Source organism: Haliotis rubra, unplaced genomic scaffold (genome assembly GCF_003918875.1).
Source record: "Haliotis rubra isolate DU_JTF1 unplaced genomic scaffold, ASM391887v1 Scf193, whole genome shotgun sequence".
Classification (NCBI taxonomy): Eukaryota; Metazoa; Mollusca; class Gastropoda; order Lepetellida; family Haliotidae; genus Haliotis; species Haliotis rubra.
This window is the reverse complement of record NW_025765925.1, coordinates 1,355,505-1,380,085: the sequence shown is the minus strand read 5'-3', so window position 1 is coordinate 1,380,085 and position 24,581 is coordinate 1,355,505. Positions and strand designations below refer to the sequence as shown.

Genomic DNA, 24,581 nt, shown 5'->3' with positions numbered 1-24,581 from the left:
TATTGACACCACACCGACACATGTTCATGAACGAAAGAAAACAAATCATAAAAGGAAGAATGGCCTTGACCCAGGTACGGATTCGAACCCGGATCCACGGCGAGCCGACAACTAACACATTACCTAGCCATCCATGTGTTATGAGTAATAACAAGGATGGTGCAGTGCTGTATTTACAAACCATACATTAAACTCCCAACACAACCGGTTACTCCTGTATCCATACACAAGACCCAAAGTAATCATATAAACTTCACCAGACAGAACAAATCCTTATTGCTTTCACAAGAAAATTGTACAAACGAAACTTGTCCCAATGTTTAAAAAAAACTACACATATTTTGTCTATTATCAACTTGTGTGGTCGTCACTGTCACAATGTTTACTGAAACGTCGATCCTATTGACCGCGAGTCGTATGATTAATATGATTCTATTTTTGTCCAAAGTTCCGTGACTAGGAGTAAATATAAGTTCAAATCTGGCAATGTGAAAAAAACACGTTTGGCAGCGACACAAAATCAACGTTTATCTTGGTGTAATTTCTCGGATCACGGGTTACATTCAGGTCATGTTTGTTCTGACAATACTCAGCGTTTTTCAATAACGAATAGGCATTTTGATTGATCTATTATCGGAACCCAGTCGCCGCAAACCAGCGTCAGCGAGAACACCTGGAACCAGTCGAAATAGATAACTTACAAATCTACCTTAGGCAAGCAAGGAATCGGATGCGAATATTGCTTAACATCGCATCAGCAATTTTGCAGCTACTCAGGTTCGGATGTAAACAACTGTTTAAACAACGTGTGACTTGGTGAAAATTTCACCCCTGAATTCCCAACATACCCAGGTTAACAAAACAATAATATACCTTGTTATTACGAATTTGGCAAAGAAGAACGTCCTTGAACGCAGAACCTTTATTTAGCTTTCTTTGGAGAACGACAGTTGCATGTCATATTATTTACTTTAATATGTTCATTGTAAACGTGATATGACGTGTTCAATAAGATCATTGTGGTATGTATATATCGTTGTACTCACTCTGTGGGCGTCAATATCAATACTGAATCAGTCCTTACATCCTGCATCAAGCCAGATATCAAAGGTGTGGAACATAGGTTTTAACGTTACCTACAAAATTAGGAACCTGTGAAAATCCAGGTTAGAATTAGATCTTCAGTAACCCATGCTTGTCGTAAGAGGCGACTAACGGGATCGGGTGGTCAGGCTCGCTGACTTGGTTGACACATGTCATCGTATCCCAACTTGCGTAGATCATTCATGCTTTTGATCACTGGATTGTCTTGTCCAGACTCGAATATTTACAGACCGCCACCATACAGCTGGAATATATCTGAGTGCGGCGTAAAACTATACTCACTGGTTCACTCTCAAAATTAGTGCAGTTGAATAGCGGTGTGCGTGCCTGTTCTAACTCGCACTATTACAAGAGCCTTTATACTGCTGGACACAGCTTTCGTTCGACTGACATATAGTAAAACAAAATTACCTGGGTCAATCAAGCATCGAGTTAACCATAATTCAAGACATCGACGCCAAGTTTGACCAGAATGCAAACATATTTCCTGATCGATAGACACGTCGTTTTAAACGAATTCGAGTTAATGACGTTCTATATATATGATTCTGTATCGAACGCTTCGGTGTAATACGTCTCTAGGTAAAACGTCCGTTATTTAATGGTGTGTATGGTATCAACAATCTATCGATGACAACCTTATTGCCTGCTGTTTATCCTAATTAACGCAGGCCTAAAATAAATACCCTTGTCAGACAAGACCGAGACCTGCGGTCGGGCCTGTAACCATTATACGGCGGATATGTTCCAGTCCAACTTTTGACGTACACCACAACACACCTACTTTAGCAGTCTGGGAACGGTTCATGGCCGAACCAATAGAAGATTACTGATTGAACCAAGATCGATTACCAACAACATGTTTACCGTAATTATACAACAACATACAACCATAGTTGTATCTGCCAGCAATATCATGTAGCATTTCCAGTACTTGTCTTATTCGAGATTATGAGAGATTATTTTCAAGGATATAAGTACGGCATGTCGCTCAAAGGTTAGAATAATGTGGAACTGCAGTGTTTTCTGGACTTGAAAATGTTTCACAAGAAACACAAGAAAAGAAAAACAAAATATATATCATTAAAGCTAAAGGCATCCCAAAGAGATAACCGTTATATGAAACTTACCGATAATAATATGAACTATAATAAAAACACCACCAAATATATTTCAGCGTTTTACCTCTGTGTTTCGAGTTATTCTAATCTGTAAAACACAAGAATAATAAAGCCATAGACACAATGAACTGAACCTTTCGTGGGATCATAAATATCGGATATCATCCTTTTTCGGACGTAAGTGTTCACTCTTGTCATAACGAGTCGGGTTGTGTCACAAAAACGTTGTAAATGCGGATGATATCTTGTGTTTAGGACAAACTTGTCTTTGATGAGTTTCTGACATGTTTTACAACTGTTTATGTTACGATAATCGAGACAAAGTGTCCGAAACCCATAACAAATAATGTTAGTCATTTAACGACAAAACCCTTCCATAATTGTAAGCAATGTCTACTAAAAGCTGAGTACAAGTTGGCCTATATCATAAGACAAAGTTGATGAAACAGTACTGAACAGAGATGACACCGGGTGTCCGCGAGCAATGGGTATTCTCACATTTGGTGGCTGGTAAAAATGGCCAAAAAAGGCAAGCCAATTGTCCGCTAGAAAAACTGAACATTTGATGAAATAAAATATGTAATTTCTTCACACATGAAAACACCAACAATATCATAAATATCTATCGCTCCATCACACAAGCCCACGATAATACTCCCAGTAACCATCAATATTGACACCTACATTAACAATAGTAACAGCCTGCCACTCAGATTTCTACAGCTGTAGTGCCTGTATCTTAGAAACAGAGACATTATTACATCTCTTCTCCCGGGGGCGTGTCTCTTCCTCCCACACGTGACATGATCTTCGCTTGATGGCTTCCCTAGAATGGCATCGAACACCCGGTCAATGAACCTTCGGCAATGTGTCGTCTTACTTTACTTCACGTAACTGATTGATAATGTCTTCCTATACGTGCTCCATTGATCTAAGGGAGGACCGTTTCTGAATGGTACTCAGCTGAAATAATATTTCCAGCTCAGCACTATGTTTTCATAACATCTATGTATGTATGTTTACATCGTGGTTTTAATATATTAGTGCATGTACCAGAATGTGACGTCATATAATACCTCATAGTTCTGTGATGGTGAAGCTTAATGAGGAGGTGAGGTGAAATTGGGTTTTACGTCATGCTTGAGAATATTTCGCTCATATGACGACGTCTTAAAGAGGATGTATTTCAGCGTGATGTGACTTCAGCGATAATGCATCATGGGTGGTATCATTAGATATAAATGAAAATGTTTAATACTAAATAATTATATAAAGGCATGCTCTTTCGTTACATGTAGGTACGAATTGGGAGCGATAGCTGCAATTAAAAATATTTGAAACCTCTTGTGACCATTTAGTATCGAATATTTCCCTACTTCCTGGCGGAATTCAACATACACTGCAAGGTGTTATAAAACACAAAAACAGTAATGACAAGTTGATCAAATCGAAATCTTGTAAGTATTTTATTCGACGATCAAAAGAAACTATTCGACAGAGAAAGACATTAATTCGCACAGTGTTCTCTTCAGTTACGTGCAGACTTAGCACAAAAGGAAAAAGGAAGATTTAAAGATGCGATCACAAGCGTTTCCTGAGAACATCAAAGATGCCATGTTAGAACAACCAGAAATATTTGGCCACAAAACACCGCATTCAGAGCTATAAATCTGTAATTTAATCCTCAGACAGGACCTGCTATCTGGTACATGAAAGGTTGTTATAATACTATTATTACATTTGATTTGACATGTCGTGAAAACAAACCCCTCGGAGGTAATCACGAAACTCCAAGATGGAGATTGATGTGTTTACTATCAAACTGATCTTGATCTACCCAATACCTGCTGTTGGCGTCCCTTGCCGCCATATGCAACAGCAAGCAAGTAAGAGAGCACCAACAATCAAACTTAATTCATCATGGTCACTTTCGAACATTAAGGTTCTATCACACACAGAATCTGTCGCTTGACTAAAGATTTTCACAGAGAGGATTGGCTGCAGACCGAAATGTAATTGGAGGATGGTGTGTACGAGTTTTGTTTTCAACCGTACGACTATCCTGTTAATAAACGGAACGAGTTTTTCAGTATTTATGTGTTATTTTGACGGTGACGTATGCTAAATCATAATATTCATGCAGGTGACCTTTGGTGCGGAACTGGGGATGGTGCCTTGGCTTCCTGAACACGAGAAAAACTGGCTAAACTAATTTACTGTAACTTTCCAGCCCAGATTGTAACAGCTGTTGGACGCTAGCTATTAATAAATATATATAACATTATCACAGAAGTCTGTAACCTAGTAGTGCACAAACGTTTAATTTTGTTGAATGCGATTTTCAGTTTCATTACAGATTACACGGAGAAGTTACCGTAGAACGTCGCTTAGTATCAACTTTCCACAATCATCACAAGCTCATCACTGTTCATCGGCATCATCTCCCTCCAGTACATCATTCTAACCAGTATTTGATGACCAAAGAAGACGATTGAAATACACTTACGTACATCTTACGTACATCTTACGTACATCTTACGTACATCTTACATACATCTGCACAAACACTGCATCAAGAGTTACCTCTATGTTAGAATTAATCCCAGCGATGACCTCTGTAGGTCAATTACAGTTCAATCAGTTACAATAATCATGATTTATCTAATTGTTTACTTTATGTTTGCTCCGAAATAACCGAGTGGCATTGTAAAAGTCGGGACGTACAATATTGAACACACTTTATGGATAACATAACAGAAATAATTGTGTTCTTCGTCCCATGACACCTTCCAAAGAGCTGATACATGACACCTTCTCAAAGAGGTGATACATAATCGTCGTGCTTGATATATCATGGATGCATGATAGATAAACGTTGATGTGTAGAAAATACCAATTGACTCATGAAATGACCAATGCCGAGCGCCAGGCAGGGACCATGGCATAGAACAATTCAATACACACCACGGAGGCGGTTCTCTTGACCATGTACATATGGCATAGAACAATCAATACAATTCCTTATTCATTTAGCATTCATATGGAATGGTTGTGTGAATACGACATGCCAAAACAAGAGGGCAATCAGTAGTCATTACCCCTCAAACAGATTCCACATGGCGTAAAGGAGAAAATAGCTGAGAAAATTATACACAGACCACCGAAAATCGGTGATAACACCAGTTGTTCGCGAAGAGGGTACGAATATCCTGTCTCACCAGTAGCGCCCACAGTTTGAACAATTGGTATTTCTGACTGACACTGCACAGCAGTACTACTGCCGTACGACCATGGTTTGAAAATAAACCAGACAATCAAGTGCTAGCAATGTAGATTATCAAAAAATAATCAAGAAACGTAATCATGCACCACACTCTTAAATTACAACACAAGCACTGGACATTTTACTATATACGTATACGTTATAATAATTCAGAACATACACGTGCACGGTACCTAACGTAGGTATTTTGTAAATCATATATGCCTAATAACTATTATATACTACAATGTGTCAATCACTACGAATCTGACTATTGAATGGACACTTTCTCATACATCTGGAGAGACTTTTGATTTTGAAACGTGTGTAACCACTGCTGTTTGCAGGCATTTTGTAAAGTGTTCCCGGTGTATATGCCGTGTAAAGTGTACCCGGTGTATATGCCGTGTAAAGTGTACCCGGTGTATATGCCGTGTAAAGTGTACCCGGTGTATATGCCGCCGTGTAAAGTGTAAAGTGTGCCGGTGTATATGCCGTGTAAAGTGTACCCAGTGTATATGCCGTGTAAAGTGTAAACTGTCCCGGTGTATATGCCGTGTAAAGTGTACCCGGTGTAAATGCCGTAAAGTGTAACCGGTGTGTGTAAAGTGTACCCGGTGTAAATGCCGTGTAAAGTGTACCCGGTGTATAGGCCGTGTAAAGTGTACCCGGTGTATATGCCGTGCAAAGTGTACCCGGTGTATATGCCGTGTAAAGTGTACCCGGTGTATATGCCGTGCAAAGCGTACCCGGTGTATATGCCGGGTAAAGTGTACCCGGTGTATATGCCGTGCAAAGTGTACCCGGTGTATATGCCGTGTAAAGTGTACCCGGTGTATATGCCGTGCAAAGTGTACCCGGCGTATATGCCGTGTGAAGTGTACCCGGTGTATATGCCGTGTGAAGTGTATCAGCCGTATATGCCGTGTGAAGTGTTTCGCAATGACTTTCATATGCATCATACAAAGACCAGAGTCACATGTAAGTTAATGAAAGCGTCAGAGTAATTTCCAGAATCATACAAAAAAAATTGCAATATGAGAGCCACAATCAATGGATGCAATGAACGCAAACAGTTCCAATCCGTGTCCTCATCCTGGAAATATCATCAGTCAAAGTAACGGTCAAAGAAACGAATTCTCTGTATCTGTGGTTCCTCGGGGCAATGGAAACATGCTCTGTGACAGCGCATCATATCAGATTATTAACGGTAACCTTATCAGATTATTAACGTTAACCAATAAAATCATCTGAAGAAATAAGATACACTGATATGCCTGAAGGCACATTTCAAGTAGCCATAATTCATATCTCAAACTGATTAATGTCTGTAAAGGGAAACAATGTTAATAGCATCCTGTTGTTTGAAACAATGATGACAGGAACTGCAGAACGTAATTAATAAGTCCATATCATGCTCGAGGAGAAACGAGCTGTTATAGCAAACCAACATCATCCAGGTCAACCTCACCTTGAGTCATATACAACATCTGATTCACAGACAGTAGATGGTGTCAGAACGCTGGATATTGTTTCGCGAGTGTTGATTGATCCGTTCGGAGCTTCACATAGAAAGACTCGACCAAAAGACATTAAAATGATTTATTTCTCAGCATAATCTCCTTTTACACTGATGTACTTTAGCCTAAGACGTTGGAGGGATTCTATCATAGTTTCGTTGAAACGTTGGCCGTAGATGCTATGGTGTCACCGTTCTGGTCGAAATGGTTTCCAACTTGAGCTTTCTTCATGTTTGGGAACAGATGGATGTCTGAAGGAGCCAGGTCGGAGAATAAGGTGGGTGCTGATGGAATTCGAAGTCACACTCGCGGATTGTATGTATGGCAGTGACCGATATGTACACTGTCGTTTGTCGTGATAGTGAATAATCCTTTGAGCAGACCTTTTCTCAACTTCCAACGTCTCTTATTCCTAATCTCGAATGTGAAGCATAATATTCTATGTCTTGTGTCTGGCCTTTTGGAAGATAGTCCACCATGATGATATCCCCGGAATTCCAGAACGTGAATGCCATAACCTTTAAAGCTGACTGGACAGTATTTGCTTGATAGTATTTGTTGATAGTATTTGCATTCGTCGACCAGCCGTGACCATATCGGGAATTCTCTGGATAATTTCTAATGTTGCTTCGTCTGTGGCATTCCAAGATGGAAATGGTCTTCAGGGCTTTTTCTGAAACGCTAAAAAACAGCTGTCCATCTCTTTACAATTTTTCAGGTCGGTGGATCCTTCCTGGTTTTGTATCCGTATCTCCACTGGTGCCGTTCCTGAAGTTGGTCCATTTTCCAAAAGTTCAAAAGGTCAACGACCCCTGTATAATTTAATGGCTTGAATTTGGAAATTATAGAAGAAAACTTACAATTGGTCATTGGACGGATTCTTTTCCGTATAATCGTTGTGTGTACAAAATGATCGCCTTCTCGTTCCAGCGAGAAAGAAATGGACAATTTAAATAACAATAAAAGCGACAGATTCTTTCCTCATCCATAAGAAATCTCTGGTCGATTGTACCATTACGTCTATATTATGAGCATGTGGAAGCAGTGGAAGGAATATTCAGTCTCCAGCAAACTTCCCATAATAATAACAAGTAGATCACTGGCTCACAAGCACGGAATTAAAGAGACATATGATGGAACCATGTCTTAGCGTTATTGATGCTTTCAGTCTTCTGTTGCACAGTTGATTGATTCAGGCTTTTGTACTGTCTTACGTTAACGTTTCAGAAACACATCACCGATCGTTCAGAAAAATAGCTAATTGCTGGTTTGTTCTGAGCCACTCCAATATTCAGTATATTCAAACATTAATATATCTTCAGTGGGACAATATACATAGCTTTGTGTGTCAACGATCTTGGCTAGCTACATGTAGTATGTGTGTGATGAACATTTAATTTAGCTGCATCACCTGCTGTTGGCGTGCGCACCAATTCCCAAATGAAGTGGTTTCCTGTATCAAATCACACATGCATGTTCTATTCTTCTTGGTTATGCAAGGTGATGATCTACTGAACAGTAGCCAAAAGATAGAAGCAGCACAACTACAAGTATCAAGCCAAATTCAAAACCAAATAAGCTAAAATATGGAAGTAATCACTCAAAGACACTGCCTGTGTTGTGAAAGATACCAACGTCCATTACCTGATTGTGAGGAAACCAAATGTGTTTTATGTCATGTATACTATATACTATTCACACTTTGCTAAGGATCAAATCATTGATTCAACAGAAAACTATGGTGTGGGGTCTAATTTGGTTTAAAAATCTAAGGTTATTGTAAGCATGGATCCGAGGGTTCAGTATGTCACTCCATCTTGTGGATCCCATACCTGCTATTGACAGGTGTTGTGTACTTGTCAATGACTAGTTCCATGATTTGCAAAATGGTTGATTGGTGCCATGAAAACCATTTTATGGTTACTCATGTATCAAGTGTATAAGGTTAGATTAAAGTGGCTGTTTGCCTAAAGAGGGGTTACCATATCATTATTTACCTAGTTTTAAATGGATACAATTTCAAATTATAAATCTATGTTTAAGTAAAGTTAGGAATTTTTGTGATCCTTAGCAAAGTGTGAGTAGTATATAGCACAGCACTGTCGACGCTGGTCGATAGCAACATGAGCAAGATTTCTTGCCATGGAAATGAAGTGTTTTCACAGTATTTTCAAAGCTTGTATATTTAAAATAATCTGTCAATAAGGCCAAGTTAAACAAAGGAGTAACTGACATTTCATGTTTTAACCATACAACCAGACCAATCTGTTTTCAATGCACTGGAAAGGAATAATGTGCACTGTATATTACTTGCATGCTGAAATGTTGCAGCTCATACAAACACAGAATGTTGATATTTAACAAATACCTTTTTGCATGTAGAAATACATGCCTATGCAATTGATTAAGATTACTGTTTTGGTAAGCATGTTTCTTTTCTTGGAAAACCTTGATACATAACTGAAAATCTATTCTCATTGTCATGTTACATTAAATGTCGAATCAATATCATGGCTGATAGCAGAAATCGTCCAAAACATAAAAATTGTGCTATCACCATCCGCGCTTACAAAAAGACAATAAACAGGTTTACAGCTATTAAGTAAGTTTATTCACAGGTCATGGTTACTCATAAAATATAAAACGTTCTTCACATTTCCCAGATGCCAAGCCTGGAAAACGTACTGTAACAGTATGAACTGGAATAGTTTCATGGTCACTCATAGTGATTCCCACTGGAATATCTGAGAGTTCCAAGACGTTCCACAACAGTATATGTTGATGCCAAGCATTTCCTATTCAAGCAAGAGTCCAGTGTATCATGTATAGGATTTAAATACTTTTTCAACTGTATAAACAACACTTGCTGTATCGTCATGGGCAATGTGCTGCTTGACCACCAAAGTTTCAAATAAATCCGAAGATCTGTTACGGTTTGAGTTGCACTTGATGTCAATATCAATTGTGGTGGTACAGAGATCAACTCTTCCCTCTTTCGCCTATTAAACGAATGAATCTGATCCAACTGCAAAAGAAACATAGCAAATGTGAGAACAAATATGATTCACTTCTAAAGAGCAAACAGTTCCTCACAATTCTGACATCAAGATATAATTGATAAATTAAGCATGTAAATGTTATATTCAACTACATGCTACACTATAAACAAATGGTAAATGGGGTTGTAATGATCCAAATCACATACAAATTTCATTAATGAGACACGTATACGTATTCAGAACTCTTAGAATCAAATATTGTGTGGACATTATCATCAATATGTGCACATTATTAAATTATGTTTTATTTAATTACACATTCATAACATATTGTTTACTTTTTAGATTAAAACCTGAAATTCCAATGTACATCACAGTATCTCCTTAATTATTCCAAATTACAGTATATTTTTTTCATTGCACACTCCCTATAAAATGTTTTTGTACAACTTGAATACTTAAGAACATAACAAGTACTGACAAAAAAAAATTCAAATAGTCAAAATGTACATTATTGTTTTTTTATCCTATCTAGCTATTTTTGTGAGGTTCCAAAGAACTTTACATTGCTATATATACTGGAAAGGGCTCAGGACAGATTTATTGGATATTTGCCATGGTAAATAACGTAAGTGATACTAAATGTATTAAAACTGCAAAATCCACTTCCCTGTCTTGTACTATAGAGTTACAAATATAATCACACGATTCATCGATTTCCACACATTTCAACTCCATCTTTACTGTATGTGTCATGATTGAACTATACAGCCTTTTAATGAAAACAAAGAAATCGATGTCAGGAATCAACTTACCTCGACAGATGAAAGGGCTGCGGTCACCCTGACGTCGATTAAGGACGATTTGACAACTCTTCAGCAGCTTTGACAAATATACACGTGTTATTCATGCTACCTTATCCACGTGTGTTTATATTATGTTGCATGTTTTAGTCACACAGCGTGAGCGGGTCTGAATAGCCGTTGTCATCAAATGTTATTAGTCACCGGAAGTACTAAACAACGTAAGGTCTCGCGTAGTCCCGTGACCTACTTACGGGCCCGATAGAATAACTATTTCTTGTTTTTCATCATTTGAGCCACAAGTCAAACATGGCTATATACGTTGAATCACAAGTCAAACATGGCTATATACTTTATTGTACCTGTCATTTTATTAATATAGTTATATAATTGCATAAAAGGAATGTATAGTCCAGTATGCTATAAAGTATATGAAAATACATCGGATGGCATATTCAAAGATATTTGCTGTCGTATGTAATATATCGATCTGTCTGTCTGTCTGTGTGTGTGTGTGTGTGTGCGTGCGCGCGCGTGTGTGTTGTAAAGTGTATGTTATAAAGTATGTGTGTGTATTCTGTGTGTTTTGAGTGTATGTTCATGTTTCATTCATTAATCTTTTGGGCACATTCAAGTAAATAGATGCTCTCAATATCACGTGTGTAAGAAGTGAATTTGCACGTAATTATAGACACACACTCAAGATGTACAACCTCTCTCATGTCTTTTAATACCAGATCTGTGTTTACCTAACGATGTCTCGATCCTGTCAACTATCTGTAATTCGATAACAACCTAAACGAGACACACACTAGTGCATTTTGACGCTGTGACGTATGAAGGGGTAATATTCAATACCATATCTCCTCTTCCATGATATGTCAATTTTGGCAAAATGCGTTATATCAGTTAAACAACACGACAGTAATTATACACATTACTGTTTGCTATTATAGATTCGCCATAGGTAAATACAAACATCATCCGTGACATCATTGTTTATACACGTTTGCAATTCAAGGGAAAATAACAGAACCACCGAAGCACATTGAATACTATGTTCGGCATATAATACACGCAGCTGGAGAACTACAATCAATAATTACCATGCAATACGTCTGTTATCCTTCTTCGGCAGCACTAAATGCACACTGCATTATACGTCCGTCCAACTGTTTTGGAATGCATGAGAAGATATAGTTTCACATGTCTGCCTAATACTGAATACTCACCGCGCGTCTTGAACCGGGTTGTATCACAGTGCTCTATCGCTCAATCTACCCACAGTACACTCCGAGGAAGGGTCAGAGACACAATACAATGACTGTTTCCGTCACGAAAGACAAAACTCGGTAGCTGTACAGTGACATGCGAATAGGCTTATCTCTACCAAAGCGTCTACATGCGCCACCAACAGATGGCTGGCGATATCACCAATGTAGACTTGATCAAGTCTCCTTTTGTACGTCAGAAGAGAATTGGAGGGCGTCGGCAGTGTGTCATATTTATATGAGTGTTGATATTATTAGAGCTGTTGACGCCGAGCGGCGATATTGAGACATATTTTGGTATATTGTGCTAGACCGCGACCTTTTACAGTTTATCGTGTCATCTGAACTAGTTCCTCGTTGGTGTGGCGACACGTCAATTGTTCATCAAAGGAGGAAATTAATGCACATTGTTCTTCCTGGGCCGTGACTACCTGTCACACACGCTCAGTATCCTTGGAAACCGATTTTATGACTTGAATGTTGAAGCAAACTTTGAAAAAATATCACCAAGGAGGAAGAACTTAGGGGCCCGTTCATGATTTATGGCTAGGGTGTGTGTGTGGGGTTGGCTGGGTGGGGTGGGGGAAGAAGAAGCATATACAATGTGAATGCTCCCCCCTCTAAAATGTATGTACAAAATAAGTGACACCCCCCACCCCGCATGTCATGTACAAAATCAATGACCCATCCCCATAATTAAAGGCGTGATTCTTTGATATTATACAAAATTGATGCACCCCTACCTCCCCAGAGCAAAATGGGTGACCCCTCTTAAAATCATCATCACCCCCAAGCCATGAATTATGAACGGTCCCAAATAATATCACTGTACGGAAGATAATCAATTGATTACGACGTCATATACATTGTTGTATACACCAACATATGACATGTACATACCAGTTGTACACCACCATGCTTGAAATGAACACGAACTGCAAGACACAGTGGTGTGGACTACAAAAGCTATCACAGCAACGAGTACCTGCTTTGCTGTCGAGCTTGTCAATCAGCCGTACGCTTACGTTACCTGTGGTCAGTCAAGCAGTGCTAGACAAAAAGAACCCTTAATCCCACGACATATTAGGATAATGAGCCCGACCACAGCCGGTGATCCCATTTACACCAATAATATTATATATACGCTTTGAAATGTACATGGGTTTGTTGAGCTGTCTTCAATGTTATGGCTTTTCTCTTCTTGTGATACACACCAGTACAATGAAATAACGATTACTTATGGTAACGAGAACTTTGATGTGGAGTGTCGGATGTGGGACATGCCATCTGATACTCTGAGTGTGGCATTTTGTACATGTATGAACACTATATTGTTTATTCAGCTACAAATAAAAAAAATACATATTTTTAATCAAAACTCCGAGTCTAAATATTTTTTTACAAACACTCATTGAAGCAATGTGGGTTTTTCTTGGTAGCCAATTTCTTTCTTTTTCAACATTCTGAAACATACGTTTTGCAGTTTGTTCGAACTAATGAGAACTCCTGTGGGACCTGGAAACATAATTGTAGCGACATTTGTGAATGCCAGTATTTTACTTTTTTACCTGTCTTTAAGGAATATAATTTACGATGTGCATTCATGCAAAGGGTTTACAGAAATACTCCAATACTGCAATATCTGTCCTCTTTCAGAGAGTCCTACCCTTTCATGTCTTCCGGCGTTACAATGACGTGACGTCAAGACGAAATGAGTTAATCAGCAGGTTTTAAAATCCGAATCGATCCCATTTCTAAAGCAAGTTCTGTTTTGGAAACGGGACAAAGGATATGTTATTGATGAGTCATCAATATCGGTCATACCTTTATGTTTTATGTTGTGTAACTAGGGATAGGAAAGCATTCATTAACGATTGTATTTACCAATTCATGTAACAGCCTTTAAACCATTCATGTAAAGGATTATTTTATCGATTCACCAAAGAATACTTCAAAGCAAAACAATACATGGTGTGCGATTGATCCTGGAACATGACAATGAACATGGGAACAATGCGTTGAAAGATTCTTCACTTAAACTGTACATGAATACATGGTGGCACAATCTCCTTCCAGTTCTGACATTAGGTGATGACAAAGCGGCATGTTTGGACTCGGCTTTGAGATATATCAAACCAGAATGGCTGGCAAAAAAATTAATAACACCTCCGTCTTAGAAATCTGTTCTCAACCTAATGACCGAAAATTGTCAAAATACTATATATTATCATATGATTATTGTAATATATCAATATGTGAGATTCTACTCGCTCACGCAATGCTGTTATTAATTATCTATAAAACCCTTTCCACAGTCAGAAGAAATCCAAGCAGGGTCGATTGTACGACCCCGACTGTGTAATTACTATGTATTCATAAGTCACTATTAATTAGTGTTGCTACTGTGACTGTTCCCTGAAAAAAAACAGGAGCGTGTGGTAGAAATCAAAATACGCAGTTGAATCTGACTTCATTTTTGCCAATTTTTGCGTTTTATTTGGAAATGTCCTGAATATGAGTGCCTGTTAACAGGTTTTGAAAGCTTTACTGAGGCTTCTATTGAGGCCTTTACTGAGGTTGTCACCTTGATTAAACAACTGTTGAAATATATCAACTAACAATGAAAGCAAACTACAATACAAAAATAATGTCAAAAAGAAAACCCAAAGGTCCGGATCAAATCAAACACAGTAAACCTGGATCACGTTAACGTCACTTCGTCCCGGGAAGATACGAATTCAGCTCATAATATGGTAGGTCTGCTTATGTATTGATAATTTGCGTGCGTACGTGAAGTGACAGTGTCGTTATATACGCATTTAGCTGAAATAAGTAAATTCATCGTCCTGGTATGTCCTGTCATCTATCGGTCTCCTTTCACTGAAATGTTATCATAATGACAATTTCTGAGTGAAAATGACATTAAAAGATACCCACTGATCGCGCTTTCTAAACGCTGCTTAAACAAGATTGGGGATTCCACAGTGACACTCCTTCGTAACTTATCACTTTAGGTCTTCAACTCTTTTGGTATTATTCGCTGAATATTAATAATGCCTTGATTTCTGTGAGTGTGCTCGACGCAGGTTTCAGCACTGGAACCGTCAGTTTTCTGTCGGGGGACTCCAAGAAGTTGTATCAGGATAAGGAGCGGACGCTTTAACCAAAAGCTATCGTCTAGCCAACCACCCATTGATTTTGACATTATTCCCAATTGACTATTTACAGCAACATTCTGGTAATAATACCAAATGTCAAACAATCAATGTTTTGCAGAAAATACCACTTTTATCCATTTCTGAAACACCGCCGACAGACAATTAGTGGTACTGGGCTACAATAGTGACCACGCGAGGTGATGAATCGCCGGACAATGGTCAAATGGACACCTTCCGGCTACGCCTAACGGGAACTGCTGTCCGTACCCCGTCTAGGAAACAACGCGTCCTTCAGAGATCGCCGCACGACGCTGAGGATCTAATCTCAGGTGCCGAGGAGAGTCCGTCTCCAAGCAGGTGCTTGACATGACAGCTTCATGTTCTGATGATGAATTGCCGTCTGTGCTGCTTCAGAAGGACCATCCTCATCCTTAATTACACGCAACAGAACCCAAGAGTGAGAATCGTTTTACGCCGCTTTAAACAAAATTCCAGCAATATCATGGCGTTATATCCACATGGGAATCGAACACGGGTCTTGTGACGAGCGAACGCTGTAACCACTAGGCCACCAATCACTCATTGACCCTGGGGGAATCAGAACTTGAATGTGGACACCAAAGTGCAATTTCACTCGCTGGTTACTTTCAATACCTGACATATTTGTAGCGCAAAGGATTCAAATAATTCAAGACCCGTGAAGGTCCGGGTTAGAATGTGCCTTCAGTAACCCATGCTTGTAGTAAGATGCGACTAACGGGATCGGGTGGTCAGACTCGCTGACTTGGTTGATACATGTAATCGTATCCCAATTGCGCAGACCGATGCTCATGCTGTTGATCACTGGATTGTCTGGTCCAGACTCGATTATTTACAGACCGCCGACATATGGCTGGAATATTTCTGAGTGCGGCGTAAAACTAAACTCACTCGCTCACTCAAATAATTCAAGATTATAAAGTAACGAATCTTGTTACAGTTTACAACTGTAGCCAGACCGACGTCTCTGTGCGCTTGGTGTTACTTCCTATACAGTTTGTGTGTACAAGATCAGAGAGCCTCCCTCTACAGAAGACAAGATTGATGTAACGCACATATTCAAATTTGAAGTTATTCTTTATGTCGATCAAATCTACGCTTAGACGTGTAAACCAGAAACCAAATATTTGTGTGCTGGTGTAATATCATTGTTTTACAGTGTATATGAACAATGGCGATTTCACTCGTGTAAGATCAATTCGGGACAAACCAAATGTATCATGGCAGACTGACTGAGTTTGGTTTTACGCCGCTTTTAGCAATATTCCAGCAACATCACGGCGGGGGACACCAGAAATGGGCTTCACACATTGTACCCATGTGGGGATTCGAACCCGTGTATTCGGCGTGACGAGCCAACGCTTTAACCACTAGGCTACCCCACCGCCCCGTATCATGGCAGACAAAAACAATAATTCAAAAGTTACAGACAATCAGTATTTCCTTTCTTTGTTCAGAATATACATGAATGATTACTCGGTTATGGTTCGTGCTAATACCCCAGACGTGTACTTCTAAGAATGAATATTGTTTAAAGTGCTACGTCTGCAATATTGTGTCCATGACACGTACACATTGGGGCGGTAAACGTGTGGTTGATACCATGAGCAGAGTCATATCGAAAGTGCTATTAACTTGCAAATTCACGTTTCTCAAGGATAATGAAAACACGCGGAAGGTTCCAATTAGAATTTCCCATTTAAAATAGGAATCGGACACTAAAATTCATTCAAAATAAAACAACATTTAAAACATAATCAACATATAGCATGTCCTTTTCAAATCATGCTGGGTCTATCTCCAGGACAGAACACATATTCGTCGTTGGTTTAAACAAAATGAAGAATCGTACTTTAAAAGGTCACATAATGTGAAACCATAATATGGTCAGTTACTTCTGCAGTTGAGTATATTTAAATAAATTGTATTGCTATGGCATCTACATCAACATAGGCGGATCTATAGGGGGAGTGCAGGGTGCGCAACCACCACCCCCCTTGTCCTGAAAGGTTATTAAATGACGATGGAAACTCTCGTGAAAGCTGGTGAAAATGAACTGTGCACCCCCTCCCCCCACCCCTTTCTCAAAAAGCTGTATCCGCCCCTGATCAGACCCCAAACTACCCCCTCTATCGAAAATACTTACATGCATTCCGAGGACCGACCTTCCCCCTTCACCATGACATACGTAACCCTACCACATTTATCAGTGCTTCGCCCATGAGGCGCATCGTTTTTTGTAAAGAAATCTCTACGTCAACTTAACTGCCGGGCAACCGAAAATATTCCGCTGAAAATTGGAACAGACCAAACAAATACAAACGTTATCAAAATGCAAAGTTAAAACTGTCGCCGAACACTGCCGACTAAGGTTCAACACACAATTGGTATATCCGAGTCAAATCATAAACCATAGAATAATATTTTGTGTTTGTAGGTCACTATCAAACGTAGTTGTGTAATATTATATCCTTCAGCTTCGGCAATGCAACCTGTGAAGCGAGTATTCCCGTCTCTACGTACGTCAATCTTACATAATTCGTGAATAGCTGATTAAAAGGATCTGCTTTCGATCGAGAACCTGAACAATCGATAATTAACTTTCCTGTGACCATTGTGAACCAAAGTGGAACAATTACATGGAGACAGACTGACTTTCAGCGCTGTGGCAGTTGACGATATACGGCCACTTAACGGTGATAAGGCGTGTTTGTAATGGTGCCATGCCAAATTACCTGTGTGATTAACGAGTAGGCACGATTGTCTCCCGCTGGTGGGGATACGGGTTGGAACAAACGTGACGCTGACTGAGTGATCAGGTGAGTCTCAACACCTTTGTAAAACTGTCACCCGCCTCTGTTGTCTAGTTAACGGAGCGACAGAGCACAGAACCGGAGGTCCGCACGGAGCGACAGAGCGGAGAACCGGAGGTCGGTACGGAGCGACAGAGCAGAAAACCGGAGGTCCGCACGGAGCGACAGAACCGGAGGTCCGCACGGAGTGACAGAGCAGAGAACCGGAGGTCCGCACGGAGCGACAGAGCAGAGAACCGGAGGTCCGCACGGAGCGACAGAACCGGAGGTCCGCACGGAGCGACAGAACCGGAGGTCCGTACGGTGCGACAGAGCAGAGAACCGGAGGTCCGCAGGATCACGGCATTTAGAGGATAGCAAAAACTGGTCGGCTTTTAGTCAGTATACTGTGCGTGAGTGAGGCATCCAGGATAACCTGTCGCTTGGTATATTAGCGAGCTGGCACTATAAAACTGACATTAGTCTGTCCCCGTGTGAGAAATACAATCGGAATGTCGGAAAGCGTAATCTCTAAACCATCACCATCATCATCATCATTATCATCATCATCCAGTGAATGCAGTCACACAAACGTGCAAGCAGGCTGCTACAGAAATCAACAACTGTCTGTGCGTCTGTATAAAGTGCAATATCTTGAACGAAAAGTTACAAAACGTTTCACTTACTCTAAAATGTTATACTGTTGATTAGGAATAACAGATGTTTGATTAAAGTAAGAGTTAATGTGACCCAATGAAGTTACAAGAATGTCACAGTGCTAATGTTAAGTAGTTTTTATAACCTTATAGTTTTCGTCATGGTTAAGCAAATTTACTTACCACGAAAGAAAAACTTCCTCATATTTCAGCACTGAACACGCGACGATGCTCTGTGGACAGTGCCACTGCAGTTAATATCTGAATGAATAAGCTAGGGTTTTTCCATATCTCTACCGGGGTCAAAGCCACAGACAGCTCGCGTATCTGAAATAGCTGGCTATATCTATCAGTGCAGGGTCTGCTTTAGGATAAAATAATATCCTTGAGGGTGCAATCTCGATAACTAGTAACGATGGCATTTAAAGGGGCGTAGGTACTTAATCATTTAGCAAATATAAGATTGCGGGACTGAGGTCACACTGTTTGAAATGAAATGTGTGCGCGCGTGTGTGGTGTGTGTGAGTGTGCGTGTTTGAGAGAGCGAGAGAGAGAGAGAGAGAGAGAGAGAGAGAGAGAGAGAGAGAGAGAGAGAGAGAGAGAGAGAGAGAGAGAGAGAGAGAGAGAGAGAGAGAGTATTTGCCATTTAGAAAGTGGTCAAATGTAACATGTACTTCTTATATTTGGGATTACACTTTCTCAGAAAAGAACAGATTCTAGTACTTTTGTTGGGTTGAGTCGCATCTGGGATTCGAACCCACACCCTCAGAGTCAGGCACCTAATCGCCAGCACACATTGTCAGCCGTCTGAAGCACTCAGCACCGCGGTTTCCATAGTGGTGGCTGAGTGGGTTAGACGGCTGACTTTGTGTGCATGTAACACGTTCTAATAACTTTGATATACACCACGTAGATATAAGTTCCTGTATATTACGCATGTAATTTTGCAATACTCTTCCTGTACTTGAAAGAAGTATTACTTTGCTCCTCTTTTACAGGCGTTATTGCCCAGTCTTTCTTTCAGATATTTATGACGACTATCATATCAAAGCTGATATAAAGGCTGATTTAATGAGAAGAGCCTGTTTTGTGAGAACAGACAGTGTATGTGTGCGTAGATTCTGTTCAGTGTTATCATCCTTATATCAAGTCACATCTTGTAAGTGGTCTTTAAAAAAATATGAAAATGTTCTTGTTGTTAGGACACTTTGCTATACAAGGATGCATCGTCTCATGCTTCAGAGCAAGACATTTGCATTGTACATTTGCATACAATGTAAGAATTTTTATGAGCATTTGGTATGGTTTCAAGTAATTTTCCTTGCATAGTTATTGTGTCATGATTACTCGGCCAGAACTCAAGTAATCACTCACACCAGGATATATTCACAGCTGGCCAAAAGAAAGTATGCAGTTGAGAATTGGATTTGGCAAAACAAATACTAACGTAATCGAGATCCAACTTGTCTGAAAACAGCCGTCGAAACACTTTCAACTCCAGGCTTAAAACACGACTATAATATCCTTATCAAACATATCACCATCGATTGACAATTGATTGTTTCTTTCAGAGATCATTAAACCTGAGCGTGTACTTTCTTTTCTCGGCATCTTATTGGCCAAAGAACATTAAAGAAGAATAAAATCCTAATTAATTCGTCAAAAATCGTTTGTACTTGACATCTTTGCCTGAATCAGGGACATGCTGATGAAAACGTGCCAAAGAATATCGGAAAGAATAAAGTCGTAATTATTTCGTTAGAAATCGTCAATGATCGGTATGGCGTGTTTATAGTTTCTGTATATGACGTTGCACTGGCAACGATTAAGGAGGTTCAAGACCGCGGCAATCTGAAGCAGCGCCATCTGCCGCAACAGTAAACAGTCCTTCAGGAATACATTTTCAGAATAAATCAATCATTACATGCAGCCCGCTGACGACATTTCCATGTTAAGATAAACGTGTCGAGGAATCAGCTTTATTGACCATAAACGCTGAATCAGCGATTATCTTAGAGTTTTAGCCTTAGGTAATAACCAGCTTCTCGATTCATTTCCTCCATGTTGTGAAGATCAGGCAGATTGTGCCAGAACCACGATGTAGTGGAGACCAGCATGGGCAATGGCGACGTGACGGCGGTGTGGGACTGTCACGTGGAAAAAGAAGGATTAAACCACAAGCTGCGTGACACTTCTTTGATGCAGCAATGAGGTCAATCTGACACAATATTATTATATAGGTTATACTTTGCTGTACCAAATAGATCCGGCTGACAAATGGGTTGTGGCAAGTTCACCATTTAATCTTTCTGAGAGTGATGATGTCGAGATTGTAATTTGTTGTTTGTTTGATTAAGGCTGCTCAAGGCCAAGGGGTATAAATGTTCTTTTGTTTTTTCTGTTCATGGATGTGTGTACCTTTGTGTGCTTTTTGTGTGTGTGTGTGTGTGTGAGAGAGAGAGAGAGTGTGTGTGTGTGTGTGTGTGTGTGTGAGAGAGAGAGAGAGAGAGTGTGTGTGTGAGAGTGACTGTGTTAAATGTGGTCATAAAGGATATTATAATTATTTATTGTCAGTACCTTTTTTGGACAACCTTTAATCTTTCGAGAGACTTTAATCGCTTTAAACCTTGGAAACAAAAAGTGACCGAATATAATAATAATAAAACACTCCAGCACCGACAGTTAAACACCGACCTGAACTCTGGCTTACAACATCCACACATCAAACCATGAGCCTTAACGCACGTTTACCCTCCCCTAATATCGATGCATTCTTGTATTAAAATATATCTTATATGTCACGTTTTACAACTACAAGTAATATTATAGTCATCAAATATGCTACCAATAGTTCAGTCTGTGTTACCATTCTTCATGTATATAATTAATCTAACACAGGAATACGACATTCAAATCCAGTTTTCACAAATCGTATAATAAATCGTACACCTTCCTTCTATATCAGCAATTAAATCATTGAGTTAAACTCCATGCTACATCGTCACACGTGTGCAGTCGAGATTATTCAACTTACATGCACATATGAGATAATATTTATGTCAGGACACAACATAGTTACAAGGACAGCAGGGGACCTAATTTCATCACAAACCAAGCTAAAATAATTAACGATGACGTAACAAGCAATTGCCGTTTACGCACTGACATTATAAATGGTCATAAGCTGGCATCTCCAGGTGAAACACCTAACCTGTAGACGTCACTTATCAAGATGAGCACGGTGTCAAAGACAGGGGCCACAAACGTCGCCGTAGGCGCAGACGTAATACGTAACGTTGCGTCATCATCAGCTGCGGTAATTGTCTCTCAGGCTATAAGATCTGTCAGAAGCGTTATTTGGCATTTCGGATATGACGTGTTCATTATTCACTGTAATTGAGGTCATACAAAATTCATGAAATAATAATTCATAAAAAATATATCATTATGCTACAAGGGATCAATACGGAAAATCGCCTTGTTTAATATAAACGTAATATAGAAATACAACATTAATATTACATGATGAAATGTGAAACAGCTGACAGGCATTTACATTACATTTTTCAAACAGTTTGATTTACATCGTCATTAACTAACATAATTGTGCCATGTAGGATGTTTACACCGCATGAAAATATATCAAATGGATATTGATTGTAAACCTGCTCAGTCTACTCACGCCACATGTGTTTTCTCTAACGAAGGCCAACACGTTTCCAGTGGCAATTATTTCATTGTTCTATCACCGAAAAACATACCCACGACAGGTGCAGTTACATTCAACGTTGGTGATAAAAAGACGGTAACAGATTAAACAGCTTCTCTAGCCACAGCCGATGATGGTAAGTGGTGTTTAATAGATTTATAACCCGCGAGTGTGTAGCAACTGAAAACCACACTGGTTCTGATCCATAAGTAAGTAGCCCTACGTTGGGAGTTCATGGTCAGTTTCCTTGATCATAGGAGGCTAATAGCTTTGTGAACACAATTACTGGTGTGGCACCATGTCCTGCGGATTACAGCAGTAAGCTCAAGACACAATACAAACGGATCAAGTTATCAGGTGGTGAGATGGTGGAAGAAGGTAAAGCAACATGGCGAAACTTGACGTTGAACGTAAGCGCAGTAGGTGACGTTTGAAATGAACCGTTAGCTAACTGGGTTTATTAGAATCCTGTGTTTTCTTCGAAACGAATCATGTTCAGAAACACTGTGGAATAATTTCAACGTTGACACAAAACAAAACGCTGACTACGCTCTCCAACATGTCATTGATTTCATCTCCCAGAAACGAGGAACACGTTTCTCTCTGGTGATAGTTTATATTTATGGAGATTAAACTCAGCGTTGTTTTGGTTTTGTTTTCCAATAATAGTGGACATTAACTCGAACTACAAATACTTTACTATCTATCTTTATGCGCTGTCGAGGTCAGCCTACGTAGTAATAATAATAATATGTGTATTTATAATGCGCTGAATTCCACACACAAGGCATGCTCAAAGCGCTACATATTTACAAATATTTACAAAGCAAAGTTTATGCTAGAACGAGGCTGAAATTTTTGAAAAGTTAAGTTATAGATTGTAATATTTTCTGAAAAGATGGGTTTTGGTTTTGTTAGTGTTAGATGATAGTTAAAATATTCATTACAGCGCAGATATCGGAGGCTCAATTTTACAACATATATAAAGGTAATTCATACATATATATATATATATATTACATATGTATATGTAACCAGTTTCATCCGAATTGCAAATTTAAAAGTCTTCTGATATCTATATAGACTACTACGATCTCATTTCCTCGTTCTTATCATGTCTAAATTTCCTTGAAAACTGATATGCTAAGGGATATTATAAATCTCCGGATGTAAATTCTTGAGGAAATAAAGAAATTCATTCATTCATTCATATATCGCATCTGAGGAACTGACAAAATCTAAAGACGTCACAGACAAAAGGTATTATGAGAGTGTGTTTGATACACATTGTGAGGTCAAACCTTTCCCCGGAAGAAAACAACGGAAGCCAGTTTGAACTGGTTTTCATAAAATATGCGCAAAAAACCTCGTGCATCTGTGGTATCGACAATGATAATCCCAGCAGAAACTACCACTGCTAAGGTAATCTGTGCAAGGTAACCGGAGAGGGAGAACATGTTTGAGAGAAACATCCGGAAACGTAACTGTTTACGATACCTTGCTGTACGGAATTCTACCATGTGTTCAATATGTTAACGAGAGACGAGGTGGGGTTACCTGTTTTCGTGCACGTGCTGTCTGACGACGATAACGATGATGACGATGTAGACACCGACAACAACGATGTCTCCTCTTCCAACAGAGAGGCAAAACACATGGAGTTCTCTTTGGTTTGACGCACGCCAATTGTCCCACCCATTATCGCATTAATCTTAGCATACAGTTTCGCATGGAACTTTTGAAAGAAATTGGCCATGGCACCACTTCCTGAACCGCCGTTTAAACTAAAGCTGTTTCCAAAGACATTGCAACATTTTCAAAATTCCATGTTGATTAAATAAGTGAGTTTAACTTTGAACGTTACATATGATAAACACCTGAGAAAAATATAATCTACGATTTGCATTGGCGCGACCTTTATGAGCTCAGTTACCGATCCTGGCACAGGTAACGTGATTTGATCACTCAGTTGAAGCAATTCGATTAATTCCCAGCCATTACGCAACAAATCAATAACGATAGATCAATCTTCTGATCTCTGCCACATCCAGAACGGAGGATCTGTGTGAATCCACTTCCATAATCCAATTAATCGAATCTCTTCCGTAATAAAGCTGGATAAACATACCAGTCCAATTAGCAGCACA

The 24,581-nt window shown here is 39.4% G+C and overlaps 1 protein-coding gene and 2 long non-coding RNA genes across 9 annotated transcripts in view; 1 reads left to right on the top strand and 2 right to left on the bottom strand.

Annotated features, from left to right (window-relative positions):
* LOC124274678 overlaps positions 1-24,581 on the bottom strand; it is a 200,115-nt gene that overhangs the window by 123,096 nt on the left and 52,438 nt on the right. Inside the window, exon 1 of one of the 7 annotated variants that reach the window (XM_046710044.1) lies at positions 18,909-18,952. The exons of 5 other annotated variants lie outside the window; for them this stretch is intronic. In XM_046710044.1, the coding sequence (XP_046566000.1) occupies positions 18,909-18,930 (22 nt within the window). In that variant the 5' untranslated portion in view covers positions 18,931-18,952. Of the gene's footprint in view, positions 1-12,041; positions 12,210-18,908; positions 18,953-24,581 lie in introns of those variants that run through there. One more of the 7 variants, XM_046710047.1, reaches the window with a different exon arrangement.
* Positions 8,618-23,336, top strand: LOC124274682. The gene is made up of 3 exons (XR_006898000.1): positions 8,618-8,627; positions 9,780-9,784; positions 23,173-23,336. It is a non-coding gene; the product is annotated as an uncharacterized LOC124274682 (long non-coding RNA).
* LOC124274681 lies at positions 9,601-11,000 on the bottom strand. The gene is made up of 2 exons (XR_006897999.1): positions 10,822-11,000; positions 9,601-10,032 (listed from the first exon to the last, which is right to left on the bottom strand). It is a non-coding gene; the product is annotated as an uncharacterized LOC124274681 (long non-coding RNA).